The 21,204-nt window shown below is 35.5% G+C and overlaps 1 protein-coding gene across 1 annotated transcript in view; it reads right to left on the bottom strand.

Annotated features, from left to right (window-relative positions):
- The window catches only part of NWD2 (NACHT and WD repeat domain containing 2), a 168,915-nt gene that overhangs the window by 92,872 nt on the left and 54,839 nt on the right, over positions 1 to 21,204 (bottom strand). The window contains exon 2 of the mRNA XM_069068652.1: positions 536 to 624. Within this exon, the coding sequence (XP_068924753.1) occupies positions 536 to 624 (89 nt within the window). The remainder of the gene's footprint in view (positions 1 to 535; positions 625 to 21,204) is intronic.

Here is a 21,204-nt window from a genome sequence, read left to right on the forward strand (position 1 = left end):
AGCTAAATTATTCACAGTTGATCATACACTATTGCTGTTATTGTGTATAATAATATTCTCCTGTTTCTGCTCATTTCACTTTGCATCAGCTCATATAAGTCTTTCTAGGTTTTTCTGAAATCATCCTGCTCATCATTTCTCTCATATACCACAACTTGTTCAGCAATTCCCCAATTGAAGGCCATCCCCTCAATTTCCAATTCTTTGCAACCACAAAAATTTGCTATAAATATTTTTATACAAATAGGTCCTTTCCCCCCTTCTTTTTATCACTTTGGGATACAGGCCTAATAGTGGTATTCCTAAGTCAAAAGGTATGCAGTTTTATAGCCCTTTGGGTATAGTTCCAAATTGTCCTCCAAAATGGTTGGATCAGTTCACAGCTCTACCAACAGTGAAGGTGCTTATTTTTAACTTTGGTTATATTAAGGAAAGAAATGTTTTATGCTGCCTTAAAACCTTCAGTTTGTTATCAGAAATATAAAACCAGAGTTTATAATAGAACAATTGAAGATGGAGATAATAGCAAGTTTACCTGAAATTCCAATCCATAGTTTTCTCTGCAGAATTCTCTCAGCTTGGGATACACATTTTCTCTTAGAGCTTGTCGTTCTGCTCCTGTATCTGTGGTAGGGAAAAAAAACACACTTTTAATAGTATTTTAATCAACTTTATTTCCTTAACATGAGAAGAGAGGAAAATTAATAATACAATAAAAAGCACAGAAATATGAACTTGTAGTACCAATTCACAAGTATACTTTGTGAAAAGTGAAAACCTAAAAAAAAAATTTGGCTTTCTATAGATGTCTGCTTGAGATATTTACCTTAGAGAACAGAAAGTTTAAGGTGAACATGATCTTACTGTCTTGAAAACTTGAGAGGCTGTAATGTGAAAAAGGGATTAAACTTAACATGCATGAAAGAGAACATAATGGGTAGAAATTACTAGGATGTAAATTTTGGTTCAATATAAAGAACTGTCAAGTTCTATTCCAAAATGAAATGGGCTGAGGGTCATTTTGCTATCACTGGAGATATTCAAGTAGAAGATGAAATTCTTGCTTCATGAGTCTACGATAACTCTGTACTGAACTGTCAGGTCAGAGAGATTATTTGAGGGTTCTTTTATAGTTCTAACTAGGCACTGATGATAGGTCAAAATTTTATTCATGTCTACTTGAGATCACAAGTGTTCCTCAGTGGACATGACTTTCAGCAAGTGTGACTAAGTTACTTTTGGTAGATGAATGGATAACAAGAATGATAATAATGGGTGTACCAGCTCTGTGGAGGCTAAAGTTTTGAAGATTAACTTGTTTATAGATTACTCTTTGTTTTATAGAACAAACAAGATAATCCACAAAGATTATCCATCCATCTAATACATATATATGCATATATAGATGCATGTATATACATGTATATGTATATTGTACTTGCAGATCAGTATGTATATATATGCACACATTTAAACATGGTGTATATATATGTGTATGTATGTGTACATGTATGCAGGTATATATATGTATAGGTATATTTCTCTAGAGTTTTTAGTGCAGGATCATAGATTATAGATATAGAGCTAGAAGGGGCCTTTTAAAATTTCCAGCAAATACTTCTGTTATAGTCATGATATTAAAATAATTCTTTTAATGAAGAAAAACCATTCATTATCAACCTAATTTGCACAAAGTTTAAAAGAAAAAAATTAAAATTCCTATGTTGATTTGCTATATCATAAACAAATTAATTAAGCAGGTCTAGGATCTCATTAATATAAATGTTCTTGACAGTGATCTATACTTACCTATATTGTGTATTCCTGTCAAGGTCCTTTTATTAGATAAGCACAAAGGTCTACCCAATGTCTTAAAGATATCAATAAAGAATTTTGTCATGGTAACAGTCCATCTTTATACTTCTTTGATGACAGCTTTTGCCACATTTGTTTTTAGTTTCTTTTGTTTTTATTTCACTGTTCATACACATCAAATGCCTTTCCATTGTTCTCTAATACTTTTGTTTTTTTAAAATCCAAAAATTACATTTACCTAGCTAAAGCTGTGCATGACTTCTTTTTTTCCTTTTTTTCTACCCTATACCTAGCTCCCTTCTCTATCCTGACTCCCCTCCCTCCCAAAATGAAAAAAAAAATTGCTCCTGTAACAAATATACATAGAAGAAGAAAATCCACAATAGTTGTGTCAAAAAATGTATGCTTGATTCTGCATTTTGAGTCCAACACCTCTTTTAGTAAAGTTTGATCATTTCTTAGAGTTCTGAAGTCTTTTAAAGATTATCATTTAAAAAATGTTATTTAAATTGTTTACTTGCTCCTGCTCACTTCATTTTGCTTCACTTCACTCACATCTATTTAAACAAATTTTCCAATGTTTTTCTGAAACTGTTCCTTTAATCTTTTCTTGTGGAACAATAATATTTCATCACATTCACATACCATACTTTGTTCAATTGTTGGATACCACCTTAGTTTCTAGTTACTTGCTATGACAAAAAGACATGCTATAAGTATTTTTATACATGAGGGTTCTCTTTCTCTTTCTTCAACCTTTTAGGTTTTAGTCCTATTAGTGGTATCACTGGGTAAAATGGTATATAAAATTCAGTGACTTTTGGGCATAGTTCCAAGTTATTTTCCAGAATGGATGGACCAATTCACAGTTCTAGCACCAGTTCATCAATGTCCCTGTCCTGCCACAGCCCCTCCACAATGATCATTTTTCTTTTTTGTCATGTTTGCTAATCTAGTAGGTGTGATATCCAAGTTGAGAACTGCCTTAAATTACATTTCCTTATTTATTAATTATTCCTGCTGATTATTTCTATTAATAATCCTACACTAACATAAAAGTGATCTTTCAGTGCCCTTAAAGCTGAGTCAGCTACAAGCTTGGCTCTGGTTAGTCTGCCTAGACTAATCAACTGTGCATCTGGGACCCTTTCAGATAAGCAGAATATCCTCCCTCCATGGTCTGACATTCTCAAGACCTCTTGTTCCCTTCCACTCCCTTTCCTGCTCCCTTCCTCCTCCCATGCCACTCCCATTTAGAGGGGTTTTCCTCCAGTCTTCCCATAAGAACTCCACTTTTCACTACACTCCATAAAGATCCAAGGTTAGGTCAGTATTGTGGGCTCCTTGGTATAAGGAGTTCCCACATGAGGGTGCTTTTCTCTTGTAATAAATCAAGTTACTACCCATATGTAATGCCATGCACAGAAGCTTTCCAGAAGAATGCTACTGTGAATAGCTTTTAAGGTTCTGATTACACAGTATAGTGAACACTATTTATTCCATAACAAATCAAAGTAAAACATTCACAGAAAATCAAGGTACAGCATTCACAATATTACAACTTATCACAGAAAATCATAATATAGCATTCACAACAGCTTATCATTAAAATAGCCACATAGTTTTCATCAAAGTGGTCACAATATTTAGTACAAAGAACAGTCATCTCAAAGTACAATAGTCAAAGTCTTCCACTCATGGAGCACACTTAAATTAACTCAGTCACTTATTCAGCAATCAAATACTAAGTATCAGAGACAAACCCTCCACCCCTAGGTCACCAGTAAACTTCATTTTATCATTACTCAGTACCCAGGGAGAGGTCATTTCATCTTGACTTGGAGCAGGTTCTCAGATTCCCTGGATCCCCTTCCATGGTCCCAGATTCTACCTGGATTCACCAAGCTGTCACCTGGGTTCAATAGCAGACAGCTCCCAGTTCCTTGTCCAGCTCTCTGGGTAGGTCCTGCTCCACATTGAAGTTTACAGGGTCCAGTCCATCTCAAATCCTTAATTTCTGCGCCCAGGAATTCAAGGCTCAACCAAGCCACAAACAAAGTTTCAGCATCTCATCATGCTTCCTGTCTTCTGCTTCCTCAGTCTTCTCCCAGTCTCCTGGTTCCTGGGCTCCTGGCTCCTGGCTCCAGGGTCTGGGCTCCTGTTCAGAAGAAGCTCCACAACCACAGGTTCTCAAGAAATTCTGGCTCAGTTCTTCATTCTCTCTTCTCTAGCTTCTCTGCCACCAGATGCTGGTCCCAAGAAATTCTGATTGTGCCTTTCTGGGGCTTTTCCTTTATACACACAGTATTAGCTTACTGTTTCAGTCAACCACTTCCAGTTAAGTCAGTAATGGGAGACAGGAGTTCATACCTTCTGTTTCCCAAACAGAGGTTTGATCAATTACTAAGTGCTAAGTATCTGCTACCTTTGACAACACAAAGGGATCTTCAAATTCAAATTACATTACCATTACACTATGTCTTACAGAGTTGTGACTTTTGGTTAATAACATAAAGGTCCATGTCATAAATAAATCAGAGGAACACAGAATAAAATGGCTTTCACAATTATAGATGAAATGACCAAATCTTAGATGTTCATGACCAAAGGAAACAAGAGTATCACAGAAAAAATGACCAAATTATAGATGTTCATGGCCAAAGGAAACAGAGTATCACAGAACATAAATTATAGAATTTTAATTAAATTAATATTAAAAATTTTGCACAAACAAAACCAATTCTGTTAAAATTAGAAAACTGGGAATGGGGAAAAAGTCTTTGCTGGAAAGGGCTCTTATCTAAGCTATATAAAAAACAGATCCAAATTCCTAAGAAGAATCATTTCCCAATATATAAAAAGTTAAAGGATGTTATACTCATTTTGATTCTCTTGATTCTTAGGCAGACACCACTACCACCTGTTGTAAAGAATACTGGTGATAAAAAGGTTAGGGTTTGTTTTACAGTTTTAGTTCATTAAAGGAATTTTTAAAGGCAATCCAGTCTTCTTTTATCCTCCATTTGAATTCTTGGTCTGACTTCATTTTTTTTTTTTACTTGCAGTAACTATTTAATCTCTACATAGAGTTCTATAGCTCAATATACCATTAGAAAAAAATGGCATATCATGATGTGGATAAGAGGCATTCTTTATCTTTTTTTTTTGTTTTAATGTGTAGGTAGTGAAACCAAAACCTATTGAGTAGTTATGGACTTGTCAAAAAGGCTCTGAATATAGCCAGCACAATGCTATCTGCAAACAAGAGCTTCTGCAAGAACTCTTCTATATGGAAACTCCCTTCAACTTAAGACTCTGTACCAGATCTCATCTAGTAGAACATCTTTACCATCACACAATTATTTGAAAAAAATGTAAAGAATACAAGATCCCATTGAGCTTGTCTGTTGATTACATATTTTTTGATTCAGTAGGGCAAAATGCCATCTTCATGATTTTTCAACAAATTGACTACTATGCCTAATAAATATTATGCAAGATTCCTTGAAATATATAAAAACAGAGATGGCCTTATTTTAACCCTATAATTATTAATATTGGGTAAGGCATAAACAGTTCTTGTCAATGAAGTTCAATATCTCCAAGGAAGAGATAAGAGCAACAAGTTGAAGAAGGGTCATTGTTAAATGTATCTCCTCCCCCACCCCCAAAATCTCACAGTCACTAGAAGAATATTTGCTTACTACATTTTTACTAAGGAAGAGGTGTCAAACACATGGCCTGTAGGCTGCATTCAAAGTAACACTCCCAAGGGCATCATGAATCAGATTAAACTGTAATTGTGAAATACATAAATAAATGAAATGAAATATAGATAATATTGCATTTCAAAACTAAGGCAATCTGTGGCCCACAGAAATCCTTATGTTCTGAGTAGTGGCCTTTTTTTCCATTTGTGTTTGACACTACTATATTAAGGAACCAATTTATAATAACTCTTTTAATGTTATATATGAAAAATATCTATGAAAATCTAACCAAAATGCACTACTGACCCCTCTCCTAATATATTCCAGTTTCTATTAAAAGTCAAACAGAAGTCTTGGCACTTTGAAATGTCACTTGCCCTAATGGCATGCATAAAATGTATGGCATGCATAAAATGTATACACATAGGGGCGGCCAGGTAGCACAGCGAGTAAGAGCACCAGCTCCAGAGTTGGGATGACCTGGGATCGAATCCGGGCTCAGACACTTAGCACCCACCCAGAAACACCTGGCTGAGTAACCTTGAGCAAGTTACTTAACCCCAGTTGCTTAGGGGTGGCCAGGTGGCTCAGAGAGTAAGAGCACCGACCCTGGTGTCAGGATGACCTGGGATTGAATCTGGGCTCTGATACTTACTTAGCACCACACCCAGAAATAACTGGCCGTGTAACCTTGAGCAAGTTACTTAACCCCAATTGCTTTAAAAAAAAAATAAAACGTATACACACATATGTGTGGGCATATGTCTGTGTCACACACAGAAAGCAAATAGGGTATGAATCCAATGTTAAACTCTAGGAAGGCATTAGCTATAGACTCATCTGGACATAGAAACTAGGGAAAATGCACATCAGAAAAAAAGCAGGATGATCGAATTGAGGGAGAGAAAAGGAAAGCAAAGAAAGACAGCTTGACTGTAAGAATTATGGAATCTTGTAGTGTCTCTTTGTCTTTCACTCCATATTTGGAGTATGTAAACCTGACATCAGGCAAAGTTCAAGTGGGAGAATATAATGTGAGATGGCAAGATAAAAATGATACTTCATGAACATTAATTAAGTGCATACTGTACACAAGACACTCTGCTAGGAAATAGGTTTGCCAAGAACTGGAGCCAATATGGTGGAGCAGGAAGAATTAACAGCAAGCCCCCTGTCCCTCCCAGATCTCCCATTCAGATCTACAAAATACTTGAGACCAATTCCTGACTGAGAAATCCAAGAAAAAATCAGTAATTTTTCCAATACAGGTTGACACAGGTAAATCTGCCCAGAGAGGTCTGTAGACACTAGGGATGGGGACTGTCTAGAAAATGCCATGCAGAACATTCTGTTATCAGAAAGAGACTATGCACCAGGTCTAGGGCAAAGAAGTGGTCACAGATTCAGCACAGAAGGGCTACAGATATAAGTGCCAAGTGGTAGTTTTGTCATTCATTACACAATTCTTGATCACAAATCCAGAGTGGAATAAGGAGGTTTAGGGGTAGTGTTCCAGTGTGAGGAGTTGTCCTGGACCATAGTCTGCATACCTAGAAAGAAACAAATTCAGAAGCAAGTGGAAATTGTATGGTTTGGCCCCCTGAAATGAGAGTCTGAATTCCAGTTTCCAGATACAGACTGAAGCCTACAGAGGAGTAATCATAGCAGAAATCCCAGACTAAGGGCAAGCCTACAGTTTTGTCATAGAATCAGCAGTTTTCTAGCTGGTTGACAGTGACTGAATCTAGAAGCAGTCAACTGGAATTCCAAATAGGGTAAACTCACAGGCATGTGCTCAGTTCCAAACCTAGGTCAAGAGTGGAGGGTAGGATGGGGTAGTGGCGACAGATAGCAGAATAATGCCTTGAATCAGACCACTATGGGAGTACTGAAAGCTTGAAGGTATCCACCTGAATTGTCCCTGATATCCTGGAATAATGTAATACTCAAAACCCCAAGAAAACAGCAGCAGGACAAACCCAGACATTCCTTTGTAAGTATATAAAACCTGGTCCTAACTAAAGTCCAAAGTTGGGAAGAAGGCTGGGAGAATGTATAAATAGATAAAGAATCCCACCATAAAAAGCTATTATTATGGTGATTAGGATGCTTAAGATATAAATCTAGGAGAAGAGAACAGCTCCAAAACATCTACAAGTAAAATCTCAGAGGAAAACACAGATTAGGCACAAGTTCAACTAGAATTCATGGAAGACACAAAGCAACAGTTAAAAAAATGTTTTTTTTTTTTAAAATAAATGAAATGAGAGTACCAGAGGGAAAAAACTGGAAAAGGAATGAAAGCTATAGAAGAGAGAATTGGAAAGGGAATTAACAGCTTGGCACAAGAGGTACAAAACCTTACCCAAGCAACAAACTCCCTGAAAATTAGAATGGACAATAAAGAAGCTAATGACTCCACATATAACAAGTGAAATTAAGACAAACTCAAAAGATTGAAAAAAAAGAATAAAATATGACAACAGAAAAAATACCTGACTCAAAAGATCAAACAGATAACTTAGCTTTCGGAGAGGAATTTAAGAATATCTCAAAAGAGCAGGTTGTATCAATTGATTTTATACACACACACATATGTACATATATACACACACATATGTACATATATATACACACACACGTACATATATACACACATATACACGCAAACAAGGTGAATAAAATAGAGATAAGTGAATATTTTTATTTCAAAATAAATTTATAATAAAAAATTGGTCAATTGATGTACCTGGTCCTTTTTGTGGATTTTTAATGATATAGAGGACTTTCAAGTATTCCCGATGAAAAGACCAGAGCTATGGAAAAAACTTTGAAGTGTAAAGCAGTAATCAAGTGAATCATAAAAAGGTAAACTTGAGAAAACAATGATAAAGGGTCAAAAAGGGACAAAATGTTCATATTATAATATAGGAGGATACGTGTGTACCCTCTGAATCCTATCATCTTTGGGGGTCGTAGAAGGAGTCTAATTAGACAGAGGTCCTAGAAGTGGTTCTGGTATGATTCTGATGGTTTCAAAAAAGAATGGAAAAGGAGAGGAAGAGAAAGTATATTAGGTGGGGAAAAGGAGAGGAAGGTTAGGGAAAATTATCTTAAATAATTATGGTGCTCAAAGAGAAGTCTATATAAACAAGGAAGAAGAGATATGGGAGTAGGTGACACAAATCTCACTGTTATGTGAATTGGTCAAAGGAAAGAAGAAACAAACTCTATGTACAAAATAATTTTCAAAGCTTTTTATTCTGATGGTAAAGAATTGGAACCTGATAGGTACCCATCAATTAGAGAATAGCTGAACAAGTTTTGGTATACAAATCTGATGAAATACTTTTATGCTATAAGAAATTATGAAGGGGATAGTTTCAGAGTAACCTGGAAAGACATGTATGAACCAAGAAGTAAGTAAAACCAGAAAAATAATTTACACTAAGTGTGGAAAACTGTGGCCTGCCAGCCTAATCCCGGTCACTGTCTGGATTTGTATCACAATCAGCTAAGCTAAATAAGAATATTTTTTACATTTTAAAATAAAGAAGGAAAGAAATATGGGCTGTAGCTTGTCAGTCCCAGATTTATGCAAAACAATACTGTAAAGACAAAACTTTGAAAGACTCAAGTACTCTGATTAGTGTATTGACCTATTGATTCCAGAGTTCTCATGATGAAACGTAGTACCTGCTTCTTGACCAAGAGGTGATAGAATTCAGAATGAAACATATTTCCAAGTGAAAACATCTACAAGTAAAATCTCAGAGGAAAACAGATTAGGCACAAGTTCAACTAGAATTCATGGACGACACAAAGCAACAGTTAAAAAATGTTTTTTTAAATAAATGAAATGAGAGTACCAGAGGGAAAAAAATGGAAAAGGAATGAAAGCTATAGAAGAGAGAATTGGAAAGGGAATTAACAGCTTGGCACAAGAGGTACAAAACCTTACCCTAGCAACAAACTCCCTGAAAATTAGAATGGACAATAAAGAAGACCAAGTGAAAATATGTTTTGCTTAACTATATGTTTTAGCAGGGGTTTTCTTTTTCTTTTTTTTCTTCATTGAGGAAGGGGTGGAAGAGAGAGAGGGCAGATTTTTCTGATGGAAAAAATGAACAAAAAAGGGAAAAGGCATTGCCAAAATGAAAATGAAAAAAAAAAACAGTCCCTATACTTAAAGAAGTTGCATTTTACTGGGAGATAAATATGTAAAAAATAAGTAAATATAAGAAAATATGAAGGGGAAAACAGTAATAGCTAGAGGGATTAGTAGTACATAAACTGAGTCTTTCCCATATATATCGTTAGGGTATTTTACTGCATTAAGAATGTAAGTTTATGCTTTTGACTGACTAACATGATGTGCTATTACTTATATTATAAAATGACTCAGATTTCCTCTATTTGTATTAATACATGGTGATTGGCTTTTCTCATTTCATTGGAAATGAAAAGGCAATTAAGATAGAATGGATTAATTAGAATGGATGGCAGATAAGCTGACTTAATTAAACAAAAAACCTGATTCATGCTGACAGAAGATTTGTGTTGTGGGTAATTTTTAAAAAATTGGTATACCATGGACAGGAAAATTTTAACTTACTGAATACCACACATCAAAAGGGACATCTTTTCTGCTTGAGAGACAGAAAGGGCAGAATTGGCAATAGATGAAAGCCACTGAATAACATTACTTATTTTGTGCCTATGCACAAATACTTCATCTATATCAATTTGCTTTATGTCCCTAACAAAGTTAGGCATTTTGGACAGCTACTTACAGTTTTTGAAGATGCTACCCTAATGCTCAATTTACTGAAAGAGAAGGTTTCTAAATAGTTCCATTTTGACCTAGAAGAGGTACCTAGAGAGCTTAACTTACTTTCAGGGAGTAGCTTAAACCAGTGGTATTGTCTGACTTAACAGCAATGATTATTTGATTCAATTTAGTAAACATGTATCAAATCTCTGCTATATATGGAGCATCAAGACATTCACTGGGGAAAATAAAAAAGAATAAGTAAAAGATGGTCCCTGCCCTAATGGCATTTATAATCCAAAAGGGAATATGATATGACTATAAATAACTGTAATATAAAAAAAGTATGGGAAGTGCATAAGAGAAGAGCAAAACACTAGGTAAGGTTCAAGGAAAGAAAAATCGAGTAAAGCTTTGTGAAAGAGGTAACACTTGAGATAATCTTTGAAGGATGGGCAGAATTACAAGGAGCTGAGTGAGAAGTTGGGAGAAGGCATTTGTGGTACAGGAAATGGCATGAGCAAACACAATAAATGTGTATGGAGGGCAAAGAATAGTCCAAGTTGGCTAAAGTGAAGTCTGTATGGATGGGAATAAAGTAAGATAAAGCTGGAAAGGTAAGATGTTGGTAGATTGTGAAGGACCTTGAGTACTACACAACATCACCAGTAAAATACTGGTGTTAATAGAATTCATTGGGGTGGCTAGGTGGTGCAGTGAATAGAGCACCAGCCCTGGAGTCAGGAGGACCTGAGTTCAAATCCGGACTCAGACACTTAACAAAAAAACTAGCTGTGTGACCTTAAAGTCACTTAACCCCAATTGCCCTCCAAAAAGCAAAAATAAAAAAAAAATAGAATTCATTTCAGGAAAGTAGTTTTGGATCATCAAAAGAACTCAGTAATTTCCCAAAGATAATGAGGCCCATTCTTAAACTTCTGTTAAATTCTAGGCTCAGTTCATTGTCTATTCACAAAATCTGTCCAAAATATATGCATTTATGAATAATTTCTATAGATTGCCCCTCTAACTGCATATCATGGCCTGAATTATAGGTATTCTTCTACTTTGTTTTTCCTCTGTGGATCATCAGGCTTAACTCTTTAGATCGACTTTTTTTTTCTTTTTACTTTTTGGAGGGCAGTTGAGGTTAAGCGACTTGCCTAAGGTCGCATGGCTAGTAAGTATTAAATGTCCGAGGTCGGATTTGAACTCAGGTCCTCCTGACTCCACGGCTGGTACTCTATTCACTGCACCACTTAGCCACCCCTGTTTTCTTGTTTTTGTTTGTTTAGATTTACTTTTGAACTCTCAAAAGAGAGTTGTTATAAAATATTTATAAGTTGTATCTATTTTTCTTTGTTTGTTGGCCTTATATTTCCATCCTTAAATATCCTTGGGATGACTTCATTTAACTAGACTCTGTTTAGTTAGAAAGCTGTTAAGCATTTAAAAAATCTTCTTTTTCTTTCCACTATTTCTCAGTTTTGTGAGTTGATGTTGCCCATAATTTCCCACTATTATTTTTTACCAGAAGACTTTATAAATTCTATATCACTGCTTCCCTTAGCAGTCATATCTTTCATTTTGACAAGGAGATTATTTGCTGGATGAGGTGATTTTTAAGTGCTTTTGTTTTCCTCATGACTTCTGATTCATATTGATTCAATTTCTTTGGGAAGTATTTATGATTGGTGACAATATCTGTTCCTCCTACCATGTTCCATTTTTTTCTTGCACCAACAACTTGTTTAAATAGGTCAGGCTGGATATGTTTTACCTGTATGCCATATATCTTTTTTATTTAAAAATTTTCCAGGCTTTGCACTAATTTCAATCCTTTGCTCAAATGAGTTAGTGGTATGATCATACATAAATAGTTGATTGAGGATTGATTCATACATCAGTAATGAATCACTTTCTGTTTGCAAAATTATAATCAATTTAATTTTTGTGATATTTTAGTATCTCCCATGTACAAAGCTAACACTTTTCTTGGCATATGACAGCTAGATGGTGCAGTATAGAGAACTGGGCTCAGAGTCAGAAAGAACTCAAATCTTGCCTCAGATACTTACTAGATGTTTGACCACAGGCAAGTCAATTAATCTCTCTGGGATTCAGTTTCCTTCTTTGTATAAAGTAGTGGATGAACTTGATCTTTCTCAGGTCCCTTTCAGCTCTTAATCTATGGTCAGGGGAGCTTATGCAGATGTAGAATTTATATGTTTATAATCACTTGGCCTCTCTTGTTTCCTACTTCTGAAACATATTTTTCAATATATTTTCTCCATCCTCCCAAATACTTGCTTTTGTATTAAAGTTTTGTATTATCACAGTACACAGTGATTTAATTCAGAAAATTTTATCAAGTTTTTGGACAATGCCCACTCTCTTGTATGATCATCGAGTTAAAAATTAAACTAAGTAAAAATACTTTAGAATTAAGTGAGTTTAAAAACGACATTAACAATAACATTTAATTGAAACCAAAACATTTTGTGAAATCAAAATAGGGCTTTCTGTCTTAAAGGAAGTCAGGGAAACTAGGAGTCAGAGGTGAGGAGGAAGAGCTTTCTAGGCATAGAGGACAGCAATGTATTGAGTTGGAAGATGGTGTGTGAGGAGCAGCAAGGAGGCCAGTGTAGTTGGATCATACAGTATGGTGGAGAGTAAATTGTAAGAACACTGAAAAGGCAGGAAAAGGTCAATGTGAGAATGATGCCAAACAGAAGATGTTATATTTTATCCTGAAAGTGACTGGGAGCCACTGTGATTTATTGAATAGAGAGGAGAGAAAGTCTTGTACTTTTTGAAGAACACTTTGATGTCTGAGAGGAGAACGGACTGGAATGGGGAGAGATTAAAGGTAGGTAGACCAACTGGAAGGCTACTGCAACAGTCCAAGTGAAAGGTGATAAGGGCCAATGCCAGAGGCGAATGGAAAGGCAGGTGAATGGAAAGAGGGTGAGTTCTATAAGAGATGTGAAGGCCAAAACAACGACATTTGATAATGTCAGAGTGGTGGTTGTGTGTGTAGAAAAGGGGAAGTACACAGGAAATATGTAAGTAAAATAGAAGATTTGACAATAGATTAAATAGGAGGAAGAAAGCAGGTTGGAGTATATTTCGGAAATTGTGCAACATTTTTAATGACCCCAAGCTTGTTCTTGATATGAAGAGCCATCATTTTAACACCAACTTTTTTCTGGCTACATTGGATGACTGCAAATCATAGAACAGTGTCATCAACAGTGCTGAAAATAAACATGTATTTTTGGAACTATAAGAAAATATTTCTTCAAGACAGAAATTTCTTAATATTTTCCCTTATCATTAAACAAAATCCTATTTGAGTGTTTCAGTAGAATTTCATTAAAATATGTCATTCCCAAGTCTCCACAAACGAAAAAAGGAGGGAAGTATTAAGTCAAAGAGATTAGAATGGTACTCCTCTGCTTTTTTATAAAGCAAATGACAAAACACTTATTTCTACACTTTACTAGAGCAAAATGAAATTGCCTTTCTTTTCAGAAGTAGATCATTTGCATTACGGAATTAATCTTCCTGAATGAAGACACTGCCATCACAATTATTCTTCAAGTTTCAGCTTTTATTTTGATAGGAAGAAAGGAAATAACTCTTCAAATGAGATCTGTTGTTATTACTGTAGGAGTAGCAAAATTTATGCTTCATTCTGTTCTTCCTTTCATGTTTATTTCCATTTAAGGATCTCCCACTGAGACTTGTATGAGGCAACTCAGTACTATTCATTCAAATAAAATATAATTTTATAATTTATCATTTCACACTCAACGAGTATGACATTACTTACATCTGAATCTCACCCAGGGTTTACCATACTAAATGTTATGTTAATCTTGTGCCAGTGAACAGAATTTGTTAAGCTTTCACTGTGTGCAGAGTGTTGTACAAGGCGGTGTTGGGAATCTGAAAATGAAACATGAAAAAAGGTGTAGACGGGTATTCCAATCAACAGCAGCATTTATATGTATATATTTGTGTGGCATACATATATCATGCTCCATATATAGTTCTACTTGCACTGATCAGGGGTCTCTACTTATACCTGTGGAAATATATTTAGATGAATAGTTGTTACTCCCTCAGTCACAATCTCTCTGAGGGAGGGGAAAGAACAAACATTTACTAAGTGCCTACTATGTGCCAAGCAAAGTGTGAGGCACTTAAAAATATCAATTGGTTCTCACAACAACTCTGGGAAGAAGTATTATTATTATGCCCGCTTTACAGTTGAGGAATCCAAGGCAGACAGAAAGTAATTGACTTACCCTGGGTCACTCAGCTAATAAGTGGCTGAGGAAGGATTTGAACTCAAATCTTCCAGATTCCAGGCCTAGGACTCTAGCCATTGTGCCCTATCAGCTGCTTTTGCATCCCTAATTAGGAAAATTCCTAACATTTAGGCAGAGATTGGCTCTCTGGTTAACTTCACATTTATATTTCTAATTAACCCTGGCTTCTTCATGGTTGAGACCAAATACAGTTTACTAGAAATATTTGGGCAATGAAATAGCACATTACATTTCATATAGTGGGAACATACTGGCAGATGACATTAGATACTTGAAGTAAAGAAATAAGTTTTTTTTTGTGTTAAATCCATCTTTTGGATCAAAGATGCCCCAAAAGAATGGTTTGTATCTTATCTAAACTTCATATCTCCCTTAGTTCCTAGAACAATGTTTTGCATGTCATTGGTGCTTAATAAATGTTAGTAGAATTGAGAGACTAGACAAGAGAGAAGCCTGCATATTAATTTAGTTTTGAGATGCTGCCTGATGGAGAGTAAAGGATGAACTGGAGACATTTCCAAGAAAAGACAGCTGTTAATGATAGATGAAGATATTTCCAAAAGCAAACATACACATATTCACCAGGCCAGTTTTACTGTGCTCTGCTCTCCTTTATTTGCTCACCTGGCAACAAAGGAAGATTTCCTCAGGAAGGAGTAGTGGGAGGGATACAAACATCTGGATTTTTAACTCTTGCTACATACTGCTCTTTGTACAGAATTTCTGCATCCCTTTAGAACCAGATATGACTGTGCCTATCAGTTACTTAATTTTGCTTTGGATTAGTTTATGGTAGAGGAAGAAACTGAGTGATAACTTTCATTTGAGAGCTCAGGATGTTTTTCTAAATCCTGAGAGTCTCTTCTGTTTGTGGTATGAGGATCCATTTTGCAGGCTTACACTGATTTGAAATTTTTGTGCTAAGTAAGTGCTTGGTACTTGGTTTCCTGTCATAGATGGTTTGCAATGGGAGGTGAGAAAAGTAAAGGCTAAACAAAATATATTCATCCTCCCTTGTCATTCATAAAGTACACTCAAAATATATGTGAAAGTTTTTCACACAACTGATAAGATCCAATATTCATTTTCATGCATATTTCCTTCATCACATTTTCTAGATAGATCACATAAACAGTAGTATAATCACCCCATATAGTAACAAAATCAACATCAATGTTAAAAAATCCTCTAAAACAGTTATAATCTAGTTAGTGATTGTAAGACACTGTACACACTTATTTATCTAAGAGAGTTAATAGTAGGATGTGACATCCAGATCATGGCTAGTGATTAGGAAGTTGATAGATTATTCTAGGGCTTGTTCACACCACAAACATTCATTTAATTACATTCACTGGTGCTCTAAAAACTTCAAAAAATGTGTTTTGGGAGGTCCCCATAGAGATCATTCTTAAAGATCAAATAAAAGTCAAGAAAAGTACAATTTGTTATTTTGCCAAATTTAACAAATAATATTTTGATGTGCAAAGAATGCCTAATAAAACAATTCAGTTGTACAAATAAATCATTTAGTTAAAAAAAATCACTACGACAAGCTTGGCTACAAAGTCAAAGACAACTGATTGCACACTGGTTAGCTAAGTGATACTTGAGAAATATTCTACATATATGCTATAGAGAGAATGTCTACATATATGCTATATATGTGTGTATATATATATTTAAGAACATTTTTCATTAAACCCAATTTTCTAATTATGTGAATATGACTTGGGATCTTAACTCTTTGTACATGGAGGAGGTCAATAGAATTGTTTCCATGTAACATTCCCCATTCATTTTATGCATGGATATGTGGTACTATATTCTATAAGTATGTGTGCATCTTCTTACCCCAGATGGAAGTAGGGGCAGAAGTAATTGACAACATTAAATCAATAGTTTCTTTTATAGTCTTCAAATAATTGTTATTTGATTTTATGCCTAGGTCATTAGCAGTCTAGACAGAGGGGTATAATTTAGGAATTAACAACACAGAAAGCAGTATTCTTTGGAACTACTGGAGCCAAGAGACACATCTGTGGGCAACCTCACCTACTGGAATAGTAAAAAGTCAAGAACTTGGTTGGACAGGCCTACTGATGATTGTGAAATGAACCACCAGTGAACAGCAGCAGAGCATATATCTAAGTGTACAGAATATAAGAGAGATAGAGGAACATGCTTCAATGGGACAATGACAAAAAAAATCAATGTCTTTGCGATTATGGTTTTCTTACCACAGAATCTCAAACTATTGGAGCTAGAAGGGATATCATTGACAAAACTGGGGGCAGGTAGGTGGTGCAGCAAATAGAGCACTGGTCCTGGAGTCAGGGGGACCTGGGTTCAAATCCATCCTCAGACACTTAACACTTACTAGCTGTGTGACCTGGGGCAAGTCACTTAACCCCAATGGCCCTGCCTTCCCCCCTCAAAAAAAAAACCCCCCCCCCAAAAAAAAAACTGAACAGGAATCTACTCTTCAACATTCTTGAGAAATGGCCATCCAATATTTACTTGGAGACCTCTGTTGAGGCAGCCTATTCTACTCATGGAAAGCCCTGATTAATGGGAAATTATTCCTTACATATTTACATCTATATTATTTTGACTTCTAACCAATGATTTTAGTTATTCTCAATGGGGGCTAATTTTAAAAAGAATAATTGTTTTGTTTTCTGTAACAGTTCTTCAAATACTTTAAGACTGGTATCATGCATTCCCATATATATTTTTTTGTCCTCCAGGCTAAGATAATCTCTTACTTCAACCAATCCAGTCTCTTCACTATCCTGTTTACTCTCCTCTGGATGTATTCTATCCTGTCTTTCTAAAATTTGGAGTCAGAACTAAACAAAATACTCCAATAGCATGATCAACACAGAGATCCAGGGCACTCAAATACATTAGTGATGAATACGCAAGACACAGCCAAAGATTTGGCTTTATTTTTATGATATATACTGACTAAGGCAAACTTTTTCTCTTAGGTTATCAATTGCATCATAAATCCCTGTTACCTATAAAAATACTGGTTGCATCATAACTTTAAAGACTTCATATGTACTAAATGGTTGATATTATAGGTATACTTACATATATCGGCACATATATATACATATATATATATACACCTATTATTTGGTTCTAATACTCTGGCTCAGGCCATCTTAAAAATGCATAAAGATATCTTAAGGATATTTATAAATCTTAAAACAAAGGGAAATGGAGGAACATTAATATATTCACATAAATATATACATATTTAATGTACTTATGAATAACATGCCATTATTATTATTAGTATGAACTTCCAATAGCATAGACAATAGTTTTGAGATTTTCTCCTGGTACATTAAATGATGGACTCCCTTGTTCCCCACCAACAAATTATCAATATTGAATGTTATAACAGTCCTGTTAGCATTTGCTTTCAAATAAAATATTCAAAGCTCAATGCTTTCATGGAACATTTTCTCTTAAAAATCCATTATGCTAAGAATAAATATCTGCATGGAATGCACTAAAATGATGTAATTAAAATGAAATTTACAAAAGTTAATGGAAATTATATTAGTCATGTCATACAATTCAATAAAGCAACTGACTAATTCATATTGAATGGCAGATCACTCTATCTACAATCTTATCATTAAAAGTCACACTTGGATGCCTCATTTTAGTGTGGAGGTGGCCAAAGTTATCAAAGGCTATACTGAGCAAAACTATCAAGATGCATATGTTTCAAGTATTGCCCCATGAGACTGTTGTCTGAGATCCAGGTAAGTTCCATAAGTGCCGGCCATTAGGTGATGAATTTTTTTTTTGGCCCAGGCAATACATGAAACAGATTAAAATACAAAAAGGCTTCTTTTACTCCTGCTCTTCTTTGGAAATCTCCATTGATTATGTATTGCAGCCTGCTCAGATTTAGCATGTACCTTTCTACTGCCATGAATGATGATTAGCTTTTTAAAGATGGTGTTCTCACTGCCATATAGTACACTGGTAAAATGTTTGTATTGAAAAAATGAGTCTTTACTGTTATGGGAAACTTGGGGTCATAAAAAGTGCTTTGCAATTTCCTGAAAGCAATCCAGCCCACTCTTCCTTTCAGACTCTGGGCCCAGCTAATTATTCATCTTTATTGTCTGTCCCAGATATACATACATCCAAGACAGAAAAGATAACAGAAATTATTTGTTCTTCAGTAAAGCAAATAACAACTTCAAGCAAGGAATAACACAGTCTTGTCAGGATTGTGGAGGATGACTTTCATGAAGTCTAAATAGAACAGGGATTGCCTATTGATGAAGAAGTTCTACAGATGTTCCTATTTTAGGATGTTATTGTACTGATTCCTTTGCACCTTAGGATAGTATAGGGCCTCCTAGCCATCCAAAATAGAAAAAAATGGGTATCAAAATATGTTTCCCAGTTAAGTCATGCAGTCGGGCAAACAATTAATTTAGTCCATCAATATATAGATCCTGAATATGCATTGTAAATGGACAATGAACCAGGTACAGAACTGAAAAGGAGACTGAATTGGATCATATTTTGGAAAATGTGCCAGTGATTGTCAATGATCCCAAGCTTCTCATTGCCACAAAAACTCACCATCTGAATACTATCATTTTTTCAGTGTTGTTACATGCTTGCAAATCATGGAATACTATCCAGAAGAGTGACTGTTGAAGGTGACCAATGGGTAATGGAAAGACATGGTGGATTCAAGTAGTCTGAAGCAAGTTAACCATCAAGGTATCAGTAGTTAAGGTGATTAAATTTGGCTAAAGCTGGGGGTAAGAAAAACCTAAACAACTTTCCTCTCTTCATAATACTAATATGCTCTTGCAAGCAGGCTATCTCAAGGATTCAGAGGGAGATGGAATGAAGAAAATGTTTGGGGCCATTTATCATTGAAACTGACACAAGCTGTGCCAATGACCTTCAAGTGTTAGCTAAAGTCCCACCTTCTGCAGCAGCCTTTCAAGACCTCCTTAGTCTTAGTGCCTTCCCTCTGAGATTATCTCCAATTTATCCTATATGTGTCTTGTTTGCACAGAGTTGATTTCATATTGTCTCCCCATTATACTGTGAGCTCCTTCAGAACAAGAACTGTTCCCCCCTCCCCCACCTTCTTTGGATTCCTTGTGTTTGGAGTAGTGCTTCGGATATAGTTGACATTTAATAAATTCTTGTTGATTAACTGACCAGCAGGGAAGATATTATAGGAAGAGACAGTCACAAGAATGACTACAACAAGGCAGAAATTGTTCAACCCTGAATTAGATAGCCAGAGAATGAACCAAGGATGAACTACAAATGAACCAAGGCATTTATTCACAGGCAGAGTAGGATGGTTACCAGGACAACAGAGCTGGAATTTGGGACTAGGCATATGTAAGGCTATGCAAATTGCAATAGATAACAATAGAAGATGCAGGGGGGAAAGAACACTCACTCTGAAGACCATAAGACCTGGTTTCAAATCCTGCCTTTGATGCATACTTCCATATCACCCTGGGTAAGTCATTTAAGTTCCTTAGCCTTGGTTTCCTTGTCTATAAAAGAATGGGGTTGAGCTTGATAGCTTCTGAGATCTTTTTTTGGCTCTAGAGTAATGATCATTATGATATCCTAGACTGATATTTGAGTGGTATATGTGGAAAGAATTATGAGGGAGGATTAATGTTTATGAATATCATGGGGATGGGAATATGGTTACCTATAGCTTATGAAATACAAAAATTTGCAACTAGAGGGTAGTTGGACTTACACTATGCATATAGGCATATTAGACATAACTTTTAACCGGAGTAACTAAGCTTAATAAAGTACTCATAGAAGTCCAAATTTCCTCTACATAAATCTGTGGTTCTGGAAGGAAAAGACCAAAGGTAACAGTTGAGAGCAACAATGACACACTAGAAATATGGAATTAAGGACCTCATCAAAGGTATGTGTGACAAGAAAAAGAGGTGGGTTGGTCATTTAGTAAGAGTAAGGGAAAAAAGGACAGTTGAAATGTTTCACTAGTATCCATTAAATATTAAAAAAGCATATTAAGATTTCTAACATATTGGGCAAATCCTCTGGAGGCTTAAGAAAAGAGGTGACAGAAGAAATACCCACATTGATAAGATTATAGAACTGAAAGAATCTTATCCAACATAGGAATAAGGAAGGAGAAAAAGGAAAAAAAGACAGGAGAAGGGAATGTGGAAGAGAATGAAAATATAGAAGACAAGTTATGGCTTATAGAGCAAGGTTCATAGAATGGTGAGGTATCTTAGAAATAATTTAGTATAACCCATTTATTTCACATATGAAGAAACTGAAGTCCAGACATGTTAAGTGATTTACCTAAGAAAACACAGGGGATAAACAGGAGAGCCAACATTGAGAGAGAGAGAGAAAGGTGGGGGGGGGGAAAGAGAAAGTTACCTCTGGCTTCATGGAATAAAGCTGAAAAGATTATGCAAGTATACCAATACAAACATTAAGCTCTACAGAAATTACACTTCTTACAAACCTATGTATCTGACCTTTATACATTTCAAAA

The sequence above is a fragment of the Petaurus breviceps genome, unplaced genomic scaffold (assembly GCF_028583685.1).
Source record: "Petaurus breviceps papuanus isolate PSGF00001 unplaced genomic scaffold, PetGlider_PUasm1.0 140, whole genome shotgun sequence".
In the NCBI taxonomy this organism is placed as follows: Eukaryota; Metazoa; Chordata; class Mammalia; order Diprotodontia; family Petauridae; genus Petaurus; species Petaurus breviceps.